This window comes from Muntiacus reevesi, chromosome 3 (assembly GCF_963930625.1).
Source record: "Muntiacus reevesi chromosome 3, mMunRee1.1, whole genome shotgun sequence".
Lineage (NCBI taxonomy): Eukaryota > Metazoa > Chordata > Mammalia > Artiodactyla > Cervidae > Muntiacus > Muntiacus reevesi.
The window spans coordinates 155,178,447-155,202,117 of NC_089251.1; the positions used below are offsets into that span (position 1 = coordinate 155,178,447).

Genomic DNA, 23,671 nt, shown 5'->3' on the forward strand with positions numbered 1-23,671 from the left:
TTTAAACCCATGTTGTTCAAGGGTCAACTGTAGAAAGAAATCCTGAAATGGTTGTCCCAAGGAAAAAGTATTCAGAGATGGGTTTGTTTGGCAGGTAAGTTGACAACCATGTGACTAACGATGACTTTTGAGCAATCCAGGATGAGGACAGCAGACGTGTACAATCAAGTGCCCATTAGAAATGGCATCTTTAGAAAGAGATATGAATGGTGTGTCTGCATGTACACATGTCTGCATGCATACTTGTGAAATAAGTGGTTTCAAACAAAATCTGTGTGTCTGGTGTGGTTTGGGGGCAGTTCAAGACACCACATGGTATCCTCATCTGTGGGGTTTTTCTCTAGTGGAAGGAACAAATCGGTGGGTGTATTTCCTTCCCTTTTTATAATGTTTCTGCACCAGCTCCCAATTGCTTTTCAATTAATATTACCAGATCCCATTTCTTTTTCAGATCCAAGTCCAATTTGTGCAAGGAAGTAAAGACAGCTATTACCCAACTGCCTCGGAGATGATCAGAAGACTAGATTCCAACTACTGACATTTCCTGGATCTCTACCTTAATTTGTCCATAACACCCAGACACAAGAACTTTTCCCCTATTTATATTCAAAGCTATGGTAAAGTGAATGTGCTTTCCAACAAAAAGATGCCTATGAACATCTTTCTTCTTGTTTTTGTTTACAGTCACCCGAATCCTACACCATTCAGGTATGACCTAAATCAAATCCCTTACGATTATACAGTGGAAGTGACAAATAGATTCAAGGAATAAGATCTGATACACAGAGTGCCTGAACTATGGACAGAGGTTCATGACATTGTACAGGAGGCAGGGATCAAGACCATGCCTAAGTAAAAGAAATGAAAAAAGGCAAAATGGTTGTCTGAGGAGGCCGTACAAATAGCTGAGAAAAGAAGTGAAAGGCAAAGGAGAAAAGGAAAGATACCCATTTGAATGCAGAGTTCCAAAGAATAGCAAGGAGAGATAAGAAAGCCTTCCTCAATGATCAATGCAAAGAAATAGAGGAAAACAACAAAATGGGAAAGACTAGAGATCTCTTTAAGAAAATTAGATACCAAAGGAACATTTCATGCAAAGATGGGCACAATAAAGGATAGAAATAGTATGGACTTAACAGAAACAGAAGATATTAAGAAGAGGTGGCAAGAATACACAGAAGAACTATACAAAAAACATCTTCATGATCCAGATAATCACGATGGTGTGATCATTCATCTAGAGCCAGGCATACTGAAATGTGAAGTCAAGTTGGCCTTGGGAAGCATCACTACGAACAAAGCTAGGGAAGGTGATGGGTTCCAGTTGAGCTATTTCAAATCCTAAAAGATGATGATGTAAAAGTGCTGCACTCAATATGCCAGCAATTTGGAAAACTCAGCAGTGGCCACAGGACTGGAAAAGGTCCATTTTCATTCCAATCCATAAGAAAGGCAATCCCAAAGAAAGGAAATCCCAAAGAACGCTCAAACTACTGCACAATTGCATTCACCTCACACACTAGTAAAGTAATGCTCAAAATTCTCCAAGCCAGGCTTCAACAATATGTGAACCATGGACTTTGAGATGTTCAAGCTGGTTTTAGAAAAGGCAGAGGAACCAGAGATCAAATTGCCAACATCCATTGGATCATCAAAAAAGCAACAGAGTTCCAGAAAAACATCTACTTCTGCTTTATTGACTATGCCAAAACCTTTGACTGTGGGGATCACAACAAACTATGGAAAATTCTTAAAGAGATGGGAATACCAGACCACCTGACCTGCCTCTTGAGACCTCTGTATGCAGGTCAGGAAGCAACAGTTAGAACTGGACATGGAACAACAGACTGGTTTCAAATCAGGAAAGGAGTACGTTAAGGCTGTATAGTGTCACCTTGATTATATAACTTATATGCAGAGTACATCATGAGAAACGCTGGGCTAGATGAAGCACAAGCTGGAATCAAGATTGCCAGGAGAAAGATCAATAACCTCAGATATGCAGATGACCCCACCCTTATGGCAGAAAGCAAAGAAGAACTAAAGAGCTTCTTGATGAAAGTGAAAGAGGAGAGTGAAAAAGTTGGCTTAAAGCTCAACATTCAGAAAATTAAGATCATGGCATCTGGTCCCATCACTTCATGGCAAATAGATGGAGAAACAATGGAAAAAGTGACAGGCTTCATTTTTTGGGCTCCAGAATCACCGCAGATGATGACTGCAGCCATGAAATTAAAAGATGCTTCCTCCTTGGAAGGAAAGTTATGACCAACCTATAAGACAGCATATTAAAAAGCAGAGACATTACTTTGCCAACAAAGGTCCGTTTGGTCAAGGCTATGGTTTTTCCAGTGGTCATGTATGGATGTGAGAGATGGACTGTAAAGAAAATGAGTGCTGAAGAATTGATGCTTTTGAACTGTGGTGTTGGAGAAGACTCTTGAGAGTCCCTTGGACTGCAAGGAGATCCCACCAGTCCATCCTGAAGGAGATCAGTCCTGAATATTCTTTGGAAGGACTGATGCTGAAGCTGAAACTCCAGTACTTTGGCCACCTGATGCGAAGAACTGACTCATTTGCAAAGACCCCAATGCTGGGAAAGATTGAAGGCGAGAGGAGGAGGGGATCACCGAGGATGAGATGGTTGGATGGCATCACCGACTCAATGGACATGAGTTTGAGTAAACTCCGGGAGTTGGTGATGGACAGGGAGGCCTGGTGTGTTGCAGTCCATGGGGTCACAAAGAGTCAGACAAGACTGAGCAACTGAACTGAACTGAACTGAAATCTTACAAAATATCCAAGAGAGAAATAAGTTTTCTCCCCTCTGAGTAAATGTTATGCCTGGGCAGCGTTAAACTTGTCAAGCCCTTTTTGAACTTGATTCTCAAAAATGCTAGCTTTGACATCTGAATAGAAACTTACTGATTTTCCCCCATGAGGAAGTATGTATAAATCACTCAGTCATCTCTGACTCTGACCCCATGGGCTGTAACCCATCAGGCTCCTCTCTCCATGGAATTCTACACATAAGAACACTGGAGTGGGTAGCCATTCCCCTCTCCAAGGGATCTTCCCAACCCAGGGACTGAACCCGTCTCCTGCATTGCAGGTGGATTCTTCACTGTCTAAGCCAACAAGAGGAAGCTATTAGGTAGTTTCAATTGAATAAAATGGTGCTATATCCTATCTATTAGATACAGCTCTATCTTCTATGAGCTTCTAATTCTAAAAGCTGTTTTCAAACTTTAGGAAATTCATTTCAGGTCATTTTTAGGGGCTATACAAAGGAGAATGAGTATGATTACTCTCCTTAAGTATAAGTTAGAATACATTCTATGAGACAACAGAATGGCAATATTACCATACACATTATGTTACTGAATAAACAATGAAGACGACCTTGTAGCTGAAGGACTACTTTCAGGTTTCTAAATGAAAATTTTATTTTCTGCTGTGCAATGTCTCAACAAATCCACCCCTCTCCTTTCCGTGCATGAGCTAAGACCCATGTAAACTTCTTCCTTATTTGATTTACAGACATGCATACCTTTCTGGGAAATGATTATTACTGTTGCATATAAAATTAATAATAAACATGTTTTTCTATGTTTATAATTTGCCCCTCATAAAAAAAGAAGGGGGTGGTGAAGGCATATGCCTTTGCTGCTCCTCTCTGTCAATTAAAATCTCTATGTCAGGAAAGCTGAATTTGCAGAAATCATTTTAGAGAAGGCAATTCTGAATTTAACTAGCACAGAACTGCACCCAAGAGAATGGAATGGCTGATTACTAGGAAATGATTCAGAAAAAAACTTTTAATTAAAAATGTGTTTGAGTACCACAGAAGCCAATGATGTGAATTCCACATGCAGTACCTCACAGCCTCACCTACAGACTATCATCACTGCACAGGTAAGTCATCGTAAAAGATGGTAAAAGTATCGTAGAAGACTATTAAAGAACCACCTCAGAGGTCTCTCATCATCTACCACAAAAGAACTGAGCTCTCTGATGGCTCAGTGGGTGAAGAATCTGCCTGTAACACAGGAGACGTGGGTTTGATTCCTGGATCTGGAAGATCTCCGGGAGGAAGGCATGGCAACCCGCTCCAGTACTTTTGCATGGAAAATCCCATGAACAGAAGAGCCTGGGGCCTACAGTCCATGGGGTCACAAAGAGTGGGACACGACTGAGCGAATAAGCACTGCACAGCAAAGAACGGAATTGAAGAAGGAAACACCTAAAAATCAAAGAAAATACTCAAACACACTTCTTATGAAGATAGTATGGAAAACTGTAAATGGGAATGATCAGGGATATGGATAGGAGCCACTGAGTTAATGGAAAACCAAAATATCATATAAAATTAGACACTGCTAATTTACTTCAAGGAAACCTTGAATCTTTTCCCCATATGATCCCATTAGAAACTCCGATGCCTGACCCTTGTGGCTAGAGAAAGGCTATTTAAAGTTCACATTTTTAGAAATCCAACTGTCACTACTTAAAGTACCTGAAAATTTATTAGTCTTAATGCTTTTCCCCCTTCTATCACAAGAGTGTAGGACCTCTAAGAATCATGAATTTCATGTCTAAATGACTATGCCAACATGTTGCAAAGATACAAACTAATATTAATTAGTACTAACACAAAGATACATAATCAATAATAAAGAATCAAACAGTATAGCAGGGCAAGGATGGCCTTTTCATTAAAAGGTATCAGGTTCACTGCATATCAATGTGGAAAAAAATGAATCTTGACTTCCTACCGTACACCATTCAAAAACAAAAGCAAACAAAAACTCCAATAGACTAAAGAGCTAAATGGGAAAGGCAAAATAAAGGTTTTAATGGCAATCATAGGCAAATATAATCATAAACTTGGGTAAACAAGCATTTCATAAATAGAAAACTAGAAGTATTAACCTTAAAGGAAAGAATCAGTGAACTGGACTACACTAAAAGGGAATATTTAGCCATCAAAAGGCATTGGTAAGCGAGTAAAAAGGAGACCAGACTGTGAGACAATCCAGACCACACATCCTATAAAGGGCTCAAATACAAAACAACTGCAAGTCAAAGACAGAATCTGAACAGAAGAAAGTGTCAAAATACTTGAATAGGCACTTCACAAAAGATGATAAGCAAATGGACAATATTGAAAAGGTGTTTGGGTTCATCAGTCACCAGGAAAACTTGAATTAAAGATCCATCAGAAGGATCAAAGTGAAAATGACGGCCAACACCCAGTACGGCAAGGATGTGGTGCAACCATGACCTCGTGCGCTACTGAGCAGAGTGTAAACTGGAGCCGATTTTTTGTAAGACAGTTTGATGGAATCTACTAAAGCTGGACACATGCTGACCTATGACCCAGCAGCTCTATTCCTAGGTATATAACCAGCAGAAATGTATACAGATATTCACCAAAAGATGTGCATAGGAATGCTTGCAGCAGTGTTATGCGTAACAGCCAAATGCCCATCGCAGCAACATGGATGACAAAAGTGCGATCTACTCACATGATGAAGTATCATATAGCCAGGAAAACAAACTTTAGCTACATTCAATAATGTAAATGAATCCCACAATTACACCTTCCCCAACTTAACGACAGGATTACATTCTTGATAAACCCCATTGTAAGCTGAAAATTCCATAATCCAAAGATGCATTTAATACACCTAACCTACCGAAGAGGGTAGCTTAGCCTAGCCTGCCTGAAACATGCTCAGAACACGTACATTAACCTACAGTTGGGCAAAGTCATTTAAAACAAAGCCTGTTTTATAATAAAGTGCTGAACATCCCATGTGATTTACTGAATACTACACTGAAGGTGAAAAACAGAAAGTTGTCTGGGCACAGAATAGTCATAGGTGTATGAGCTGTTTCCCCTTGTGATCTTGGTGCTGACCAGGAGCTGCTGCCCAGAATCACAGGAGTATCTGGGGCCCGGGAAAAGATCAAAATCCAAAATTTGAAGTTGTTTGAATGAAAGAGGCCAGAAAGAAGAGAATATACTGGATGATTCTAGTTATAGGAAGCAAAAAAAAAAAGGTCAAAATTAAAACATAATACTAGACAACAAAAACAAAGTTACTTTTATAATGGATCATGATCGGGATGCAGGAAGAGTTTCTGGGTGCTATCTTTGGGGTGCTTCTTTTTTGGGTGCTAGTTATATGGGCGTGTTCACTTGGTAAAAAATTCTTGGAAAGGTCCATTTCTGGTTTGTATATATTTCTGATGTGTATGTCATTAAAAAAATATTTTTAAAGAGAATATGCCAGATCCATTAATTGGTGTCAGAAAGGAAGTTAACAAAAAAAATGTTGGAGTGAAATGACTTAGAGTATTCTTAAAAGTGCTCACCACAAGAATTGAGAGGTGATGAATGTTAACTAAACTTATTGTGATAATCATTTCACAATAAGACATACAGCAATTCATTATGTTGTATACTTAAAACCACCCGGAGGAGGAAATGGCAACTCACTCCAGTGTCCCTGCCTGGAGAATCCCATAGACAGAAGAGCCTGGCGGGCTCTGCAGTCCACGGGGTTGCAAAGGGTCAGATGCGACTGAGCATGCACACACAGCTAAAACTAAGTGTTGATCATATCTCAAAACTGGCTTTTAAAAAAAACATTAAAAAACTAAGTGCAATGAAAAGGTAACTGGCTGATCTATTTTTTTTCTCAGTACTGCCTGGCCTTTTGGTGAATACGGAATTAAATTCTGTTTCCAGTTTCCTCCTTAAACACTGAGAAGCTGAAACTGTTTTCCTTACAAAGTTAGAATTTTGTTGAATTTTATGAAACTGAGCAGTGGAATCTGCCACCATGCCAGCAAAAAAAAAGAGTTAATGAGGAAGAAATTGTGGTTTACGCTCTACTGTGATGAACTCCAGATTCTGAAAATGATCTTCAAACCTCAGAGAACAAAGCAAAGAACCTCAAGACTTGGAAGAAAACAACTGAAAAGAAGGAGCTTTCTACGAAGTGGCTGCTGGAACCCGAGCTGATGAGACTATGAAGTGTCAGCTCGGCAAGACTGAGCCCTCCTATGCTTCAGCTAGGCAAACCCTGAGATGAAAGCACACACAATGGAATTGTTAACATGGGATCCAAAGAAAGAGCCCCTCCAATAATAATATAACTCCTCAACATTAAATCTTCAAGCGGAAGATGAAAACTCACAGCTGCTTTTCTCACCAGGAGGAGAGAACAGCAGACTACTGTCCTTCCTTTTCGTGAATGTGAGTACTGCAGTATTAATGGAAAAACAATGCCCAGTTAAAAAACAAAGGCTCCTACTACAGTGCCTTTCGGCAAAAGAATAGACCATTACGGAATTTACCAGCAGCTTACACCATTTCAAAAAGTGCTTGCTATTTGAACATCTTAGGGCCTAAACCATCTTACCTAATACATGAAAAACAGCATATAAGAGAAAAAAAAAAAACACCCAAATGCTGTTTTCTATTATATGTAGCTTCAAAGAATTTTAAATCATGTTGTAATTATCATCAGTTCAGTTGCTCAGTCATGTCCAACTCTTTGCGACCCCATGAATCACAGCATGCCAGGCCTCCCTGTCCATCACCAACTCCCGGAGTTTACTCAAACCCATGTCCATCGAGTTGGTGATGCCATCCAACCATCTCATCCTGTCGTCCCGGTCTCCTCCTGCCCCCAACCCCTCCCAGCATCAGGGTCTTTTCCAAGGAGTCAACTCTTTGCATGAGGTGGGCAAAGTATTGGAGTTTCAGCTTCAGCATCAGTCCTTCCAATGAACACCCAGGATTGATCTCCTTTAGGATGGACTGGTTGGATCTCCTTGCAGTCCAAGGAACTCTCAAGAGTCTTCTCCAACACTATAGTTCAAAAGCATCAATTTTTCGGCGCTCAGTTTTCTTCACAGTCCAACTCTCACATCCATACACGACCACTGGAAAAACCATAGCCCTTTGTTGACAAAGTAATGTCTCATTTTTTAATATACTATCTAGGTTGGTCATAACTTTCCTTCCAAGGAGTAAGCGTTTTTTAATTTCATGGTTGCAATCACCATCTGCAGTGATTTTGGAGTCCCCAAAAATAGAGTCTGACACTGTTTCTCTACTGTCTTCCCATCTATTTCCCATGAAATGATGGGACCAGATGCCATGATCTTAGTTTTCTGAATGTTGAGTTTTGTTTTTTTTTTAAAAGAATCCGCCTGCAATGTGGGAGTGAAGTGAAGTGAAGTCGCTCAGTTGTGTCTGACTCTTTGCGACCCCGTGGACTGGTAGCCTACCAGGCTCCTCTATCCATGGGATTCTCCAAGCAAGAACACTGGAGTGGGTTGCCATTTCCTTCTCCAGAGAGAATGTTGAGTTTTAAGCCAACTTTTTTACTCTCCTCTTTCACTTTCATCAAGAGGCTTTTTAATTCCTCTTCACTCTCTGCCATAAGGGTGGTGTCATCTGCATATCTGAGGTTATTGATATTCCTCCTGGCAATCTTGATTATAGCTTGTGCTTCTTCCAGCCCAGCGTTTCTCATGATGTACTCTGCATATAAGTTAAATAAGCAGGGTGACAATATACAGCCTTGACATACTCCTTTCCCTATTTGGAACCAGTCTGTTGTTCCATGTCCAGTTCTAACTGTTGCTTCCTGACCTGCATACAGGTTTCTCAAGAGGCAGGTCAGGTGGTCTGGTATTCCCATCTCTTTTAGAATATTCCACAGTTTATTGTGAGTAATTATCATAATTATACCAGGCTTTTATATATATATTAAGTATATATATAATATACCTTTATATAATTATAAAAGTAATTATCATTATACTAAATTACATGAACTTGAGAGTTCTCACTCGGCATATTACTTGAAATGCCATGATAATAATAATAATACCATTTATTCTCTTATATTTCAGCCAAACCTTCAATTCTAAAGATGTGCCCAGTTCTCAGAACCCTTGGCCTGTTACTTTGCCATTACAGACAGGCCCTGGAGTATGAGCAAAGGCACTCAAACTGCAGCTGAAGGTCTTCCACTTGAGTATCGGGTCCAAGTTATTATTCAGAGTATGAAATTACAAAGCTGTATCCAGCCTTTAAGTTGGTAACTTTCCCAAGTTCCTTTCTTGCCTTGTGGTAGATGGATGTCAAAGTCAGGGTAACTGCATCAACAATGCGGAAACTCAGCAATATCTGAGGTTTGGTCCCCACTGCCTGGTTACTTTTTTCAAGCACAACATCTACAAGACACTCCAGGGGCTTGGCAACCTAGTGGGGGTTGGGAATAAGTTAGGGCTGTGTTACTAGGGTACACAGCAAATCTGGAGTGCCACTTAAATTCTCTACTGCAGGACAGTGACAGAAATTCAAAGACACACCAACAGTGGATGCTCATCGGCTACAGGCAGTAAGCTCTAGTTAGGAGGGACATGGGTGAGCAACACAGGCAGGCACTGCTGTGGACTGAAAGCTTCCATTCAGAAAACAGCCCAACGATGATCAGACGACTGGATAAATCAGTATAGTGCATCCATACAATGGAAGACTATATGGCACAAAGAATGAAGAGTGAAAAAGGCAAAGCAAAGAACAATATTTATAATATATTAGCTTTTGTCTACTAAAGCAGGAGGAAGGTAAGAATCTCTATTTTTATTTCCTCTGGTAAGCATATGCATAAAGTAAAAGAAAGATTGGGAAAAACTGAAGGCAAAAGGAGACAGGGGCAGCAAAGGATGAGAGACAGATAGCATCACCGACTCGATGGACGCGATCTGAGCAAACTCCGGGAGACGGTGGAGGACAGAGGAGCCTGCTGAGCAGCAGTCCGTGGGGTCGCAAAGAGCTGGACACGACTGAGCAACTTCACAGCAAAGTAAAGCACAACCAACTGAAAACAACAGTCAGCGCTTCCACAAGGCCCAGGACCTGAGCCAACGGGTGACTGACGGGATGCAAAGTCTGTGTTACACATCTTTTCATACTTCTTTTCTGTCAAACAATGGAATGCATGACATATTTTTTAAAGCATTAAAAAAAAAAAAAAACAAAACACCTCTCAGTTCCAAATTTCTACTCACTTATTTCAGGAATTATCAGTCTTTAGATATATGTTGGAAAAGACTAAGAGAAAGCAATTGTATCTTCTACTTGAACCAATAAGCAAAGGCTTTTGAGGATTTTTTTTATAGGAATAACTTTTCTAAGTACAAAAGTTAAAAGAAAATCCCCAGAAAAATAGTTTCAATGACTGTTTCTGGTTTATAAAAGGTAAGTGAAATTCAATTACACAGAGAACAAGTAATGTTTGGATTGTAAAGCCTTCCGTACGATAATACATTGACACACAACTTAAGAAAATAGCTTGAAATACAAAAATACAGTTGTGATCCAGGAAATGGCACCAAATTAGAACAGTTTTATTATTTAACATACCAATGTATATACATTGTCCTCCCAAATAAGAAACAATTTTGATTCCAAAGTTTAAAATGTGATTTCCAAAATGAATACTAACCATAATTTTTGGGGTAAAAATAGTCCTGCAAATTAACACACATCATTTTGATCCTTGACTAAAATATGCACACTGTACTAATCACCTCTCTCATACAAAGTGTATATTATAAATAAAATCTTCAAAAAAGATCTCAGACATTTACTGCATATCATAGAGAATGCTTACCACCACCTGAAAGGCTTTAAGCCCTTCCCTTTATTAGATGTTTAAAACAGATACTCAAATCTGGATGAAAACAACACTCTGTAGGTATTAGCATATCTAGGATCATATATGATGCTTATCAGAAAAAGGAAAATATAAACTTGCTGGACTGCTTCTGTTACTTTTTCTAAAATAAGAATTACTCTTTCCTACTGTTTTAAAAGCAATGATAAGAGATGTGAACAAATTAGAAGTCCTGTTCAAATGTCAGTTTTCTCTTTTCAAATAGAAACCACACGTAGAGGCATTTTTACCCAGTCATATATTTCTACTTCCTAGGACCAGCCCTTCTTGAAGTATATATTGTTAAAGACCATTCTACAGGGTTCCTAATGAATGCTATCCATTATCACCAGTAACTGTTCTGGTCTCAACATTTTCAAACTCTCTTAGCTCTGGTTAAGCCAGCACAAACCAGCCAGAACACAATGGCCTTAAGGAAAAAAAAAGGGGGGGGGCCCTACTAATAAGTTTTTCTATTGCCTAGTACAGTGCCTAGCACAGAGTAGGCATTCAATAAATAGGTGACGAATGGATGCACTATCTCTTAAGAGCGTTTTCTACACTCAGATGTAGTAATGATTTATGAGTAATATGCTGCATTAGGGCACACAAATCTAATATGACTAAACAAAGAACACAAGGACAGGGCATAGACACTGTTAGCTTCTACAATTCTGTCCCAGGGCAGAAAGTGTACTTTAAGGGTTAAAACTATGCCAATAATAAAAATCGATTAGTCAAATATCTTTATTTCGCCAAGGGACTCTACCAGTATTAACCTTTGGCAATTCCCCAACATACAATGAACTCCAAACAAAACAAAACGAAATTGCACTGTTACTAAGAAGCAAGTCCACGGGAGCAGGCAGGAGGCCCAGTTAAGGGACGGCAACTTCAAGGAGGCGGTTGTTTTTTCGTTTGCAGGTTGGGACACTCCCGTTTTTCTGGTTGCCCTGAATAAACTTCACGCACACTTTGTCCTGCCTGAACTGCACCAGGAACCTAGGAGGAGAGAATAAGACAAACTAAAGAAAAGTACACACATAACAGCTGACGATCACATGAACACTAGCCTTTGTTTTCTAATGGATATTTACCTTGACAAGTATTCCCCTTTCCATCAGCCCTTCTAGCCAGAGGATTATACCACCAGATATGATTACATTGCCTTTTGCTTCCAACGGCCACCATTTAGCCCTAAGTAAACTCAAGTTCATTAGCTCATCATATTCCTATACAGTAAGAAGGACTATGAATAATTATTTCCACATTTGAAATATTAATACTAAGACAAACATGCTATTTTCCCCATTTTTCTCCACTTCTGCATAGCAAAAATAGTAAAATTATCAACAAATTGAGAAAATGAAATACAGAAATACAGAGATTGGGTCCAGAGACACTCCAGACTATGGTTTTCAAATATTGGATATTTACACACTTCCTACACTACTTTTTTTGTATCTATACACTAAATAACTGTTTTAAAGTAGCTATGACCTATAGAATAAAAATGATGAAATTGTAAGTCTGATCTTCCAGTTATATTTTTAATATCCATTTAAATATATGTATACACACACTTATGTCATTATAAAAATTTAAATATCTATCATGTACACCTGAAGACACCTCTTATCCTACCAGTGGTACAAGCAGTACACTGTGGGAAACGGTATTTTAGTTCAAATCTTTCCTTTCACAGACCAAGAGCAGTCAAGCCTTTGCCCACAAGACTATTTATCACACCTTCCTACAACAGACATGACTGGCTTCCCCCAGGCTGGGTGCCGTGAGAAGCAGGCGCTGGATGTATGAAACGAGGTCTCTGAGGCATCACGGGGCAGGCACACGGGCAGCACGGCTGTGCTAGAACCCAGGCTTTCCCAGCCTGCTTTCTCTACCATCAACATCAGTACAGTATTATCCAGTTTTCAGCATGTTTCTCAGGGAACTGCTTCTGAGTTACTGGTGTATAATTAAATGAGTCAGTCTAAAAAGCATGCGGTAGGTCACATGTTCATTGGCACCCACGATAGCTCTGCTCTGTACACGTCAGTCTCTGCTTCAAGGTCTAAAGAGCCCATGTTTCGCAAACATTATGTACTAGAGTGAAACGTGACACATAAGCTTGTACTCATCAGTGGTACATCTGAGCTTTAGATGGGCTGTTTCTTTTCAACTTGAAAGCACTGAAAAAGCAGCTCTGGTTCCAAATTCACCTGAGATCTCTCTCTAGCATGCATACTTAAATCTATGTGCCTCAAAGGAAAAACAAAATCTTTCAAGTTTAACACAAATACATACATTTAAGAGATCAAATACATTTACATTTTAATTTTTAAAGACAATCTGTAGTATAATAAATGTAAAGGGAAGTTCTTTTCTCAATAACGTAAGCATACACCAGCTGTCTCCATGTCTGCAATTCATGCCCATGATTCACTCCAGAAGTAACAGTAGCTAAACCTTATTGAGTGTTTACCAAGCACCACACTGTTCTTAGTGAGTTACATATTAACTCAACTTTAAAACAATCCTATGAGGTAAGTGTACTATTATCTCTCTCAGAGAAGAGAAAACTGAAGCCTGGCCCACAGTGAGGACATGCCATCCTCCAGCAAACAATCATGTCAGATGCATGATTTCACAGCATCAAAACCACTTAGAATGTCACAGCAAAAGGAGTACAGATTAGTTGTTTGCATTTAAAATATCCAGAAAACAACTGCATAACTTAAAGGATACACATATATGTGTGTATTACATGTATGCATGCATATATACATATATTTAAAGTATTTAATAGAAAAAAATCACTTTAGTTTTCAACACTACAGATTCATTTTTAGAAGCACTATAGATCTTGTTTAATGTTATCCTTAAAGTGTAATCTATTTACAGATTGAATAGTTTGGGAATTTAAGGACTGGGGATCACAAGGCAGTCGAGTCTCTCAATGAATTCAATTCTCAAGTCTACATGTGCTGGTTAAAACTGCTCTAAGGAGAAAGCAGGCCTTTGGCTTTCCTCCTGTAAACTGACATCCAGTTTATCTACAGTGATTATGGAGATTGGGTTTGTTAGAATACCTACTATTTCTAAAAAGGATGCACTGAGGGAGGTTCTGGTCACTGAAATGCATGCTGTTCATAACACTGGTCTGTATAGTCCACAAAAAGACATCATGGGCATGCCTGTCCATGACTCTGCAAAATTCTGTTTAAATTTAAAATGCTCACCAAAAAAGTACATAATCCCTGCTTATGAGCTCCCAGAGGTCCCAAAGCAGCGGCTCCACGGGAGCCTCGCTCTGCCACGTGGCGTCCTGTGCTGCCCAGGGAGGGACTCTGGTGCTCTGCAAGTGCCATCAGCTATTTTCTTTCTATGAGGCCGACCAACAACTAGGAATAGGAGAAGGAAAGGTGTTCTGGTCTGGTTTATAATGCTACTAAATGCTTGTTTTCTTCACATGGCCACACTGAATCTTCACTCAGACGAGCATGTTTACTGAAGACTTACACACTTAGAACATCTCCCCCACCCCTTCTGTGACAAGCAGGGTCCCTTTCACCTGGAAGCAGTGTCCCGAGACCGAATGCCTCAAACACGAACTGTGAGCGCTGCGGGAGGGGCCCTGTGGCTGACCTGCACACTGCACCCCCACAGGCGTCTCGGGAGAGTCACCATGTACAGCAAGACTGCAGAAGCTCTGGGAAGTGCTGCAGTGAAGGGCAGTGCATCCCTTCACGGCACATCACTGCTAACATCCTGCCAATGCAGTGTTCTCAGAATGCCAGTCCGGGAAGTGCAAAAAGCAGCAATTTTTAGTGGCCTGGATGTTGGTGTGGTTTTCTCTGTAAAGACGGCCTTATTAACATAACAAACCAAATGTGAAGCTGCTTCATCCATATACCAAGAAGCTTCTGCATCTGAACACAAAGAATCTTTCCAGGAGGTGTGGGAAGACCAGTCCCACTAAAACAGGAGCCTAGCTTCCTGAGTTATGAAATATTTCAACTGAGAGTTTAAAGATCTAACAACCCTAACAGGTTAACATTTTAACTGACGAGAACCCAACTGGTCCATGTCTTTTCTCCTAAGTCTTTGTTTTATGAGAAAGGACTTGATAACAAGGAAAGTTAGTTTGTTTAAATTGCAATTTCCAATATAGGGTATACGTAAAAGTCAATTACCACCCCTCACCCTCTATCCCCATCTAAACACCATTCCTAGTGTACAATGAGAACAATGAACCTAAGGTTCTGTCAAATCCAGTATGTCAAGGAGAGCTGGTATGGCTTACAAAGGGACATAAATGGGTATGAACTTATTTTAGAGAAATTTTAAAAAGAGTTGAAATAAAATAAGCAGGCAAAATCTTAATTAGAAAATAAAATCATTTCCTGAGCAACATGGTGATGCAAATTTTACTCCATATGCAAGAAAGTACATATGCAGAGAGTAAACAATCTACTGAAAAGTAGTCAATTAAGTATCAATTCACATAGTAACTAAAATTCATTCCAGTAATCTCATACTGACAGATTTAATAAATGGAGGGATGCTTCAACCTGTATGCAAATAATAGGTCTCTATAATTAGAACCCTAACGTGAAGCCAAAAAAGCAGATTTCAGATTCACAGCAGTCTTAACACTAGTGAACCCTTGTCAACCCAGAATGCTTATTCCGTAACTCTACCTTGTATGTGAAAAAAGGTATATCAAATACCTAACACATTCCCAAATGGCACTCTTGACTTCCCCCCACCCCCGCCACCCCCAAACCCGTCATTCTTCAGTGTCAACTACTGCAGTAAACGGTACCATTTGGGCTCATGCCCCAAACCTAACACCCAATCTGTTAATAAGTTCTCTTGTTTTCCTTCAAATTACATTCAGAACCTGACTACTTCTCACAGCCTCCCACTCACACCCCTGCCTAAGCCTTGTCATCCTTACCCGACAGCTCGGAGAAGCTCCTATTCCCTCTGCTTTCACTCTTGCCTCCCTACAGCTATTCTCCACACTGCAGGCAGAGAGAGCTTTGAGAATCATAAATCTAATCATGTCACATGCTTGCTCAAAACCTATAGTGGCTTCCCATCATCCTCAGTAAAATCTCAACTCTAGGCTCTACACAGACCCTGCCTTTTGCTCCAGGGTCTTCCCCCGTCCCTATTTCACTCTAACAATGTCCAATCCTGCTTCAGGGCCTCTGCACCTGCTGCCTCCCCTGGAAGGCGTATCTCTGGATTCCAGTTTCAATTCAAATGTCACCGCATCAAAGCGGCCTCCCTGGTCTCCCTATCAAAAATAACACCTTCTGACCTTTAATCTGCTTTTTCTTTCCTCTGCCAGCATTTATTACTATCCAAAGTCATGCCACCTATTTATTATTTCATTTGTGCATATCTGTGTCCTCTATTAGGATGTCAGGCATGTGAATGTGGACAGTCGGCCAGTGTCACCCACTGCCCATCCATCACCTAGAACACATGTCGAACACACACTAGGTACTCAGTAAGTAGTGGATGTAAAAACGAATGAGAACAGGCCCCTCAACTAAAACAATAAGGCTGAAACTGAAAAGACATATTCAAACAATTCATAAACATACTCATCAGAAATTTCAATATTGAGCTTCTGTTTGGTTTGGCTGAGAGTTGTCCGATAGAGCTTGGTGGCCATTTCAATCAGGTGGTCACTGCTGAAGAGAAAGTCTCCCTTACTAGCTGCTTCGCAGCCCTGAAAGAACAAACCAAGAGTCAGGCGAATTGCAATTAAAGACAGCTCGGGAGGTATGTGTTTACAGGTTTGGCTGAAAACACATTCACAGTTTCTTTAAAACATCAGCAACTGGTGTCGAGTCTTCCAAATCAATAATGATGACAAGAGCAGTCATCGTTTCTTCCAACTTGCTCAGAGCACTTTAGTAAGGTCACCTAAGCCCTTGTCACCCCGAGCTAGCTGGTGGACCAGAAGTACCACCAGCACCACCTGGGACCTTGTTGGAAAAGCGGATACTCAGGCCTGACCACAGGCTTATTGCAGATGCTTCCACATCGAGGCCCCTGTGTGATCTGTTTGCTTGCTCAGGTTGGAGAAGCACTGGCCTAACCTACAACTCATCCTGAAAGCGCTGTTCTAAAAGCTCCTCCATGATTTGGTTAAAAAAATAAGAACAGAAAATATTTGCTTGCAACAAATATTCGAGGGCAGAGGCTCAACCTCAGCTGCACAAGGGACTCACCCGGGGAGCTTTCAGAAAATAGGGTGCTTGCGCCCCATTCCAAGAAACTCTGATTTGGTTGGACTGGGGAAATGGCCTGTGCACCAGCATATTTTAATATATAATTGAGACTCAGAATCACCAATGAAATAATATGCTCCCTTAGGTTAAAATTCATAGTGGGGAAAACAGGCTCAACAAAGCATATGGGTTTTTTTAAAGTTCAAAATCAGTTAGATAGACTACTATCTACTAGCTAAGTATGTATCTCTATATATGTTATTATTTACTGACATCTGTTTATTCAGTGACTATTATGTGACATGCACTATGCTAAGCACTTTACATAGTTTCATTTAACCCTTGTAACAACACTATTAAGTAGGTACTAATATTTTTCCTACTTTAAGAGAAGAAAAATTAGGTAGGCATATTAAAGTTTAAATACCTTGGTCAAAGTCACTGTAAAGTTAATGGCACCAATGTCAGAGTCTACAATTTAACTGCTCAATTCAAGCCAGGCGGTCCTGGTTAAGCTGACATCAAAAAATCTTCAGGTCAAAATTATTAGGCAGTTGTTTTACTATAGTTGCATCCTTTAATTAAAAAATCCCCAAATTAAGTATGGATAAGAAGACATTTACCAATTTAGGAGGTACAAGAAACAACAGAAGGAAGCATAATTTTAAATGTCTTGATATTTCTATTTCTATTAGCATTAGTCTCAAAATAATGCATATTACACTGGGTGTAAACAAAAAGCAACTCAATGAAATGAGAATTCAACGGAACAAGTCAATAAAAGTCATTAATCTTATTTAGTTACTGAAAAACGAAGCCTGATATTTTATGTAAGAGTGAATATAGCCCAACTTTGCAGATCAGTAAGAAGGATATACAAACTGCAAGTAACAGGATTATTCACATGTGGAAAATCTTAAATCAATAACTGAGAGATTGGACCAATGCAGAAATCTTTCAGTCAAATCAATAGTTGAAGCTTTACCTCTTTGAGGTGGATGGCAAAGAAGCCATCATTTTGTGAGCTCATGGATACTTTGGTTACATCCACCAGGGGAACCTCTGACTTGATCTGTCCAGACTTTTGATCAGCAAGAAGCAGATTATTATTTGTTAAGAGGAAAATACGGGATGTACTCTACAAAAAAACAAAACAAAAAAGGATATAAAACCAAAGATCAAAAACACCCCCAAATTGTCCATGTGTTTAAGGCATTAGTTATTTGTAGACATGCACATCTTATAATAGTATTTTTCAGCCTGCACACCTATGTAAACTAAAAACACACTAAAAAACATAGACAATCTATTTCAATTTGAGAAAATTTCAGAGAATGAGCAAAATTCCACCTAAGCTTAAAGGCAAGAGAAAATAGCTTCCTTCACAATAACTCTGCAGAGAATATGAAACGCAAAAATTTTTTTGATGTATAGTTGATTTATAGTATGTTAGTTTCAAACGTACAGCAAAGTGATCCAGTTATACATACACTCTGTGTACATATTTCTTTTCAGATTCTCTCCCATTATACGTTATTACAGGACATTGAAAATAGTTCCTTACAGTAGGAATTTGCTGTTTATCTGTGTCATATAAAGTAGTGTGTATCTGTTAACCCCGTACTCCTAGTTTATCCCTCCCTGTCCCTTTCCCTTTTGATAACAGGGTTTGTTTTCTATATCTCAGTCTTTCTGCAATGCAGATTTTAACATTCAGAAAACTGTCCCAATTGAAACACTGTCATTATAGGTCTCCAGGGTTAGCATTCTTACCTTCCCATTAGCACGGTTAATTTTGTTCACAACCTCAGCAATGATAATCTTTTCTTCAATGGCATCTTTGAGTTTCTTATACTTGGGATTCTTGTTGATTTCCAGGTAAGGCCCTTGGAATGGCTGCCCAACGCTGAAGGATAAAAGTTCCTCACATTAGAAATGGTTTCAGATGGAAGTACTACTAGAAAAAGGTAATGGGTTGGTTGATTCTGAAATTCAAACTTCATTATATTTTTGACGTGACCATGGCATTTGGTTGGTACGACTTTGATAAAAAGCTCATCACACGGAACAACCAAGACAGAAATCTCTCCCAAGAAGGACAGTCAAGACCCAGGTGCATGGTCTCATGGGAAGGAATAGGCAATTTCTTCCAATCTGTTAATATAAAGTTAACAGCTGCCTACACAGGATTCATTAATGCCTTTAAACAGTACAGAGCAATGATAAAAAGGGAACAGATCATTACCATCTCCTGCTCCAAAGAAAATTTTCATTTTGTCACAAAGAGTAAGAAAATTGACAGGTCTTCTGGGGGTAGAACAGATCCAGAGCAATCACTTCAGAAGAAAACTTTGGAGCACTTAATATTACCATAGAATTCTGGCTCTAAGATGGCCACATGTGAAAGGAAAATCAGCCTTTCCTCTTAGGATATGTCCCTAAATGGACAGAAGTGGCCAAGGTAAACATTCAGGATCGGAGCAGCTTTCTTCCAAACAAACTACTTCTTGCAAGAGGCATGATCATGCACCCAGCACCAAGATTTCTTTTCCTAAAGACTTGTGGGGTGACTTCTTCAAAGACGCCAAGAAAAAAACCACAGCTTCAATTTGAGCTATAAAGTTCTGGCAATTTGCAAATGCAACTTAAAATGCCTGCATTGTGGGTGGAGGATCAGGGCAGAAAATCCACGTAGGTGGTCAGGGTTTCACAGCTCCCAGGACAGGAAAGGCCGGTACCCCTAAGAGCTACCACTTCACACAGGAGTGGGCGTGTACACAATTCCAGCTCAATTAATGCTGGAGGCTCAGCACGCCACCATCCCCGAAAACTAGTAAAACTACCCAAAAGACCTTGGCTTGATATTAACATTTTTGGGTGGTTGTTCATATTCTAACATGTTTTTAATAATACAAAGTGCTAATAGTATTGGAAATTTGTTTTTTCAAAAATGTTTTTTTCCCCTCCTTCCAGTTTCTAAGGAGTCATCCACAGGGAATGTTAATTAAGAAGGTTACTCTACAATTTAAAGATACATAAAGAAAATGCTGAATGTATTAAGTTGGTGAGGAAGGCATACAGACAATTTACCTGTTTAAATATGCTTTATAGAGCAGGCATTTTGAGTACCGTTGGTTTTAGGCACTGTGTTTGACTGAGGGGAGTGTATGCCCCCTCAAGCAGCCAAATCAGCTAACCAAGTAAGCTGTGCTACTAAAATATCTGAAGCAAATGAGTTTGGCAGTTTACGTTCATTTAATCCTTTAAGAACAGCTTTCAAATACAGGTAGACATAGAGAACACACGTGCACACATCCCACATGCAGTCCATGTGAATATACTTAGCATATACTGCATTTTTATTTCTAGGACATTCTTTGGAAAAAGCTAGAAGTTGTTATAGATTTGTCTTGAAGTTGTACAATCTACTTTTTTATAAATACCAGATGCAAAATGGATAGGAATTCTGGGGTGGGGAGGGAGGGCAGGAATGATGACCTTGGGAGCTGTAAGAATATTCAGATAAAGCAGTTTTTACCAAGAACTTCACTTGGCAAACTTGCAATTGGTTTTCCTTCTTTTTACTGAGTACTTGATGTCTACAATAAAGGAACTGAAATTACTGCAGAGGCCAGTGAAGTCAGAGGCAATGAGTTAGCTGACCAAAGGTCACTACAGGCCACTGTCTAGGCAATGCTCAGAAAGTGACAGACTGGCTCATTCTTCATTTATCTTACAAAGGAGATTCTGACCCAGCTTGTTAAAGTGGGAAGATTGGAATGGTGATTACAGTAGATTGTCAACAGAAACCAGCCAGTCTCTGAAACCTATGGAAAACGAATGGGAATTTACCAAGTAAATCTCTTAGTAGCCTAGACAATTTTTATTTTGAAAGACAACTTCTAATTATTTAGAATGTGTTACATGTGTTACATTCATATTCAGACTCTTGAGAGTACCTTGGACTGCAAGGAGATCAAACAAGTCAATCTTAAAAAAAATGAACCCTGAATATTCACTGGAAGAACTGATGTTAAAGCTGAAGTTCCAACACTTTGGCCACCTGGTGCAAAAAGCCAACTCATTGGAAAAGACCCTGACGCCGGGAAAGATTGAAGGCGGGAGGAGAAGGGGACGACAGAGGATGAGATGGCTGGATGGCATCACCGACTCAATGGACTTGAGTTTGAGCAAGCTCTGGGAGATGGTGAAGGACAGGGAAGCCTGGTGTGCAGCAGTCCATGGGGTTGCAAAGAGTCGGACACAACTGAGCCACTGAACAACATATCCAGCCAATCTCAAAATAATTCATGAAATTAAAAATCCGTGTGTCACTAAAATCAAATCCCACTAGAAAATGCCTACAAATAAACTTTTTTAAAATATTGATTTTTATGGTAAAGTAAAATCATAATACCTAGAAGGATATAAAGCCTTCTTGTCTTTGAAGAGTTCACTGGCTTCTAGCTTCTCTTCATATATAAGTTTCTGTTGGTCTGTGAACTGGTCCCTGTATTTTTTACACTGTGAGATATGAAAAGAAGAAAAAAAGATATCACTTATATATAAGTAAATCATTATTCACCCTTAAATATGCTAAGCCAATTTAACAGCAGTAAGAATAAGAGTAAACGTGTATGAGATATTCACTTAAAAGGTCAAGAGAATTTTTCCTTCTTGAGTTTTAAAAGGTTGGTCTTGGAAAATGTCATAAAAACTACTAGTTGTGTTGTAGAACTTGCGACGCTTCTTCAAAACATACAAGCACTTCTCTGGCCTGGGCCCTCCTGGGAGAACTGTTTCCTCCCACTCCACAGCCCGTGGACATCCACACTCTTTCAGAGATTCACAGGAAGAAAAACATGGTTCATCACAGCCCAGTGTGCATATTTATAAACACACATATATACAACTGACACAAAAGCTTCAGAAAACAGCACTTATCCTGTCTACATGCCATGTACCCTGTTATTTTCATTTCAAAATGCTGGTAGTCATACTCTTAAATTGATTTCATGACTCACAAATAAGTTATGATCTATAGTTTGAAAAGCAACGCTCCAGACCCTCCACTGCCGTTTCATGACGGGACATCGCTGTTCCTTGTTGTCTATAGTCGCGCGGTCATGTCAGACTCTTCTGTGACCCCCATGGACTATATAACCTGCCAGACTTTTCTGTCCATGGAATTTCCCAGGCAAGGATACTAGAGTGGGTTGCCATTTCCTTCTCCAGGGGATCTTCACAACCCAGGGATTGAACCTGAGCCTCCTGCATTGACAGGTAAGATTCTTTACCACTGAGCCACCAGGGAAGCCTGAATGTGGACACAGGGCCTGAGAAACCTCCCCTTCACACTGATTCTGAGATTTACTGAAAGGAGATAGGGGGTGGCATGAGGAGCAGGACCAGTTTTTTTAGGTGAACTTTCTAAGAAATCCAGTTCAAGGATGGGTGAGAATCACCCACATGATCATATAAAGGATCATCGGCATTACTGCCCACCCTTGGAATAAATGCATCCTTCTCTCTCTCCACTCCCAAGCCAAGGGAGGTAGGGGCAAAATTCAGGAGCCGGGGGAAGGAGAAGCGGAGCAGATGCCTAGTATTCAAACTCCCCCATCATTATTTCTGAAATAGTTTCTGTATCAGACTCAAAGCGGGAGGTAGACGTTGAGATAATGGCAAATCATGCCAAACTGACTCACTAAGTCAGAGAACAGCGCTCGGTATCCCGTTCCACAGGCTGTGCTGGGAACAATCATCACACTGCTTAGCGATAATGTCTCTCTGTATATCTCTATGATTCAGCTAAGAACAAGTCCCAGCACTGAGCAGGAAAGAGTTTCCTGGAAGATGTGTCCATCAATTGCTCACTCACTAAATACAAGCCCTTCAACCTAAGACTACATTCTATCCCAATGACAAATAATTGTACCATTCCATATACCAACTAAGTTACTGAAATAAAGGCAACCTCTATACAACTACCCCACGTGTCCACACTGAGCACCACCCAAATTACATGTTATGTGCTCATGGAAAATTAAGTGAGCTAAAATGTAAGGCCAAGTCAAATAGATTTTCAGCTTCCCTTTCACTCAGAGAGAGGGAAATTTCAATCTCTTTAATGCCTTTTGGGTGACTTTAGAGCTTTTCTCCCCAGTCCATCAGAAAGTGCATGTTCTCATGGATGTCTATGTAGTTCTATGTAGAAAGTAAACTCATATAATTTGTGAGACTTTACTATTCACATGAAGATGTTTGAATTTTATTATTTCTACCTCCAGTAGTATTTCTTCACATAAAGATAAAGACAAGAAATAGAACTACTTGAAAGCAACTAGAATCTGGACGGGAAAGACAATGCAGTCCTGGAGACATCACAGGAGCACTGGGGGCTCTGGGAATTCTCACAGAGAGCCAAGCATGCTGCTTACTCCAAAATCCTGCTTTTACGTTACCCTTTGCACACACTCAAAATAGATGGCAAGACACCTTTGAAAAAACATAAAAAGATGGTTTTTACCCTCCACAAGTGGAAAATCCTTTTTAGTTCCTTGTGGGTAGAATCCAAGAACAGGTAAGGTCTCGATGGCCAATTCTTATCTATCGGAGATAAGGAAGGCACCTTACTTTTCATTTCCAAGAAGTATTTTTGCACCTGTG

General features: G+C 39.8%; 1 protein-coding gene across 3 annotated transcripts in view; it reads right to left on the reverse strand.

The window, feature by feature from the left end:
• Positions 1–10,597: 10,597 nt before the first annotated feature.
• MYO1B (myosin IB) overlaps positions 10,598–23,671 on the reverse strand; it is a 193,063-nt gene continuing 179,989 nt past the window's right edge. For all 3 annotated transcript variants that reach the window (XM_065930935.1, XM_065930933.1, XM_065930934.1), the window contains 6 exons: positions 23,532–23,666; positions 21,420–21,526; positions 18,776–18,908; positions 17,988–18,140; positions 16,370–16,497; positions 10,598–11,750 (listed from right to left, as the gene is read on the reverse strand). In XM_065930935.1, the coding sequence (XP_065787007.1) occupies positions 11,627–11,750; positions 16,370–16,497; positions 17,988–18,140; positions 18,776–18,908; positions 21,420–21,526; positions 23,532–23,666 (780 nt within the window). In that variant the 3' untranslated portion in view covers positions 10,598–11,626. The remainder of the gene's footprint in view (positions 11,751–16,369; positions 16,498–17,987; positions 18,141–18,775; positions 18,909–21,419; positions 21,527–23,531; positions 23,667–23,671) is intronic.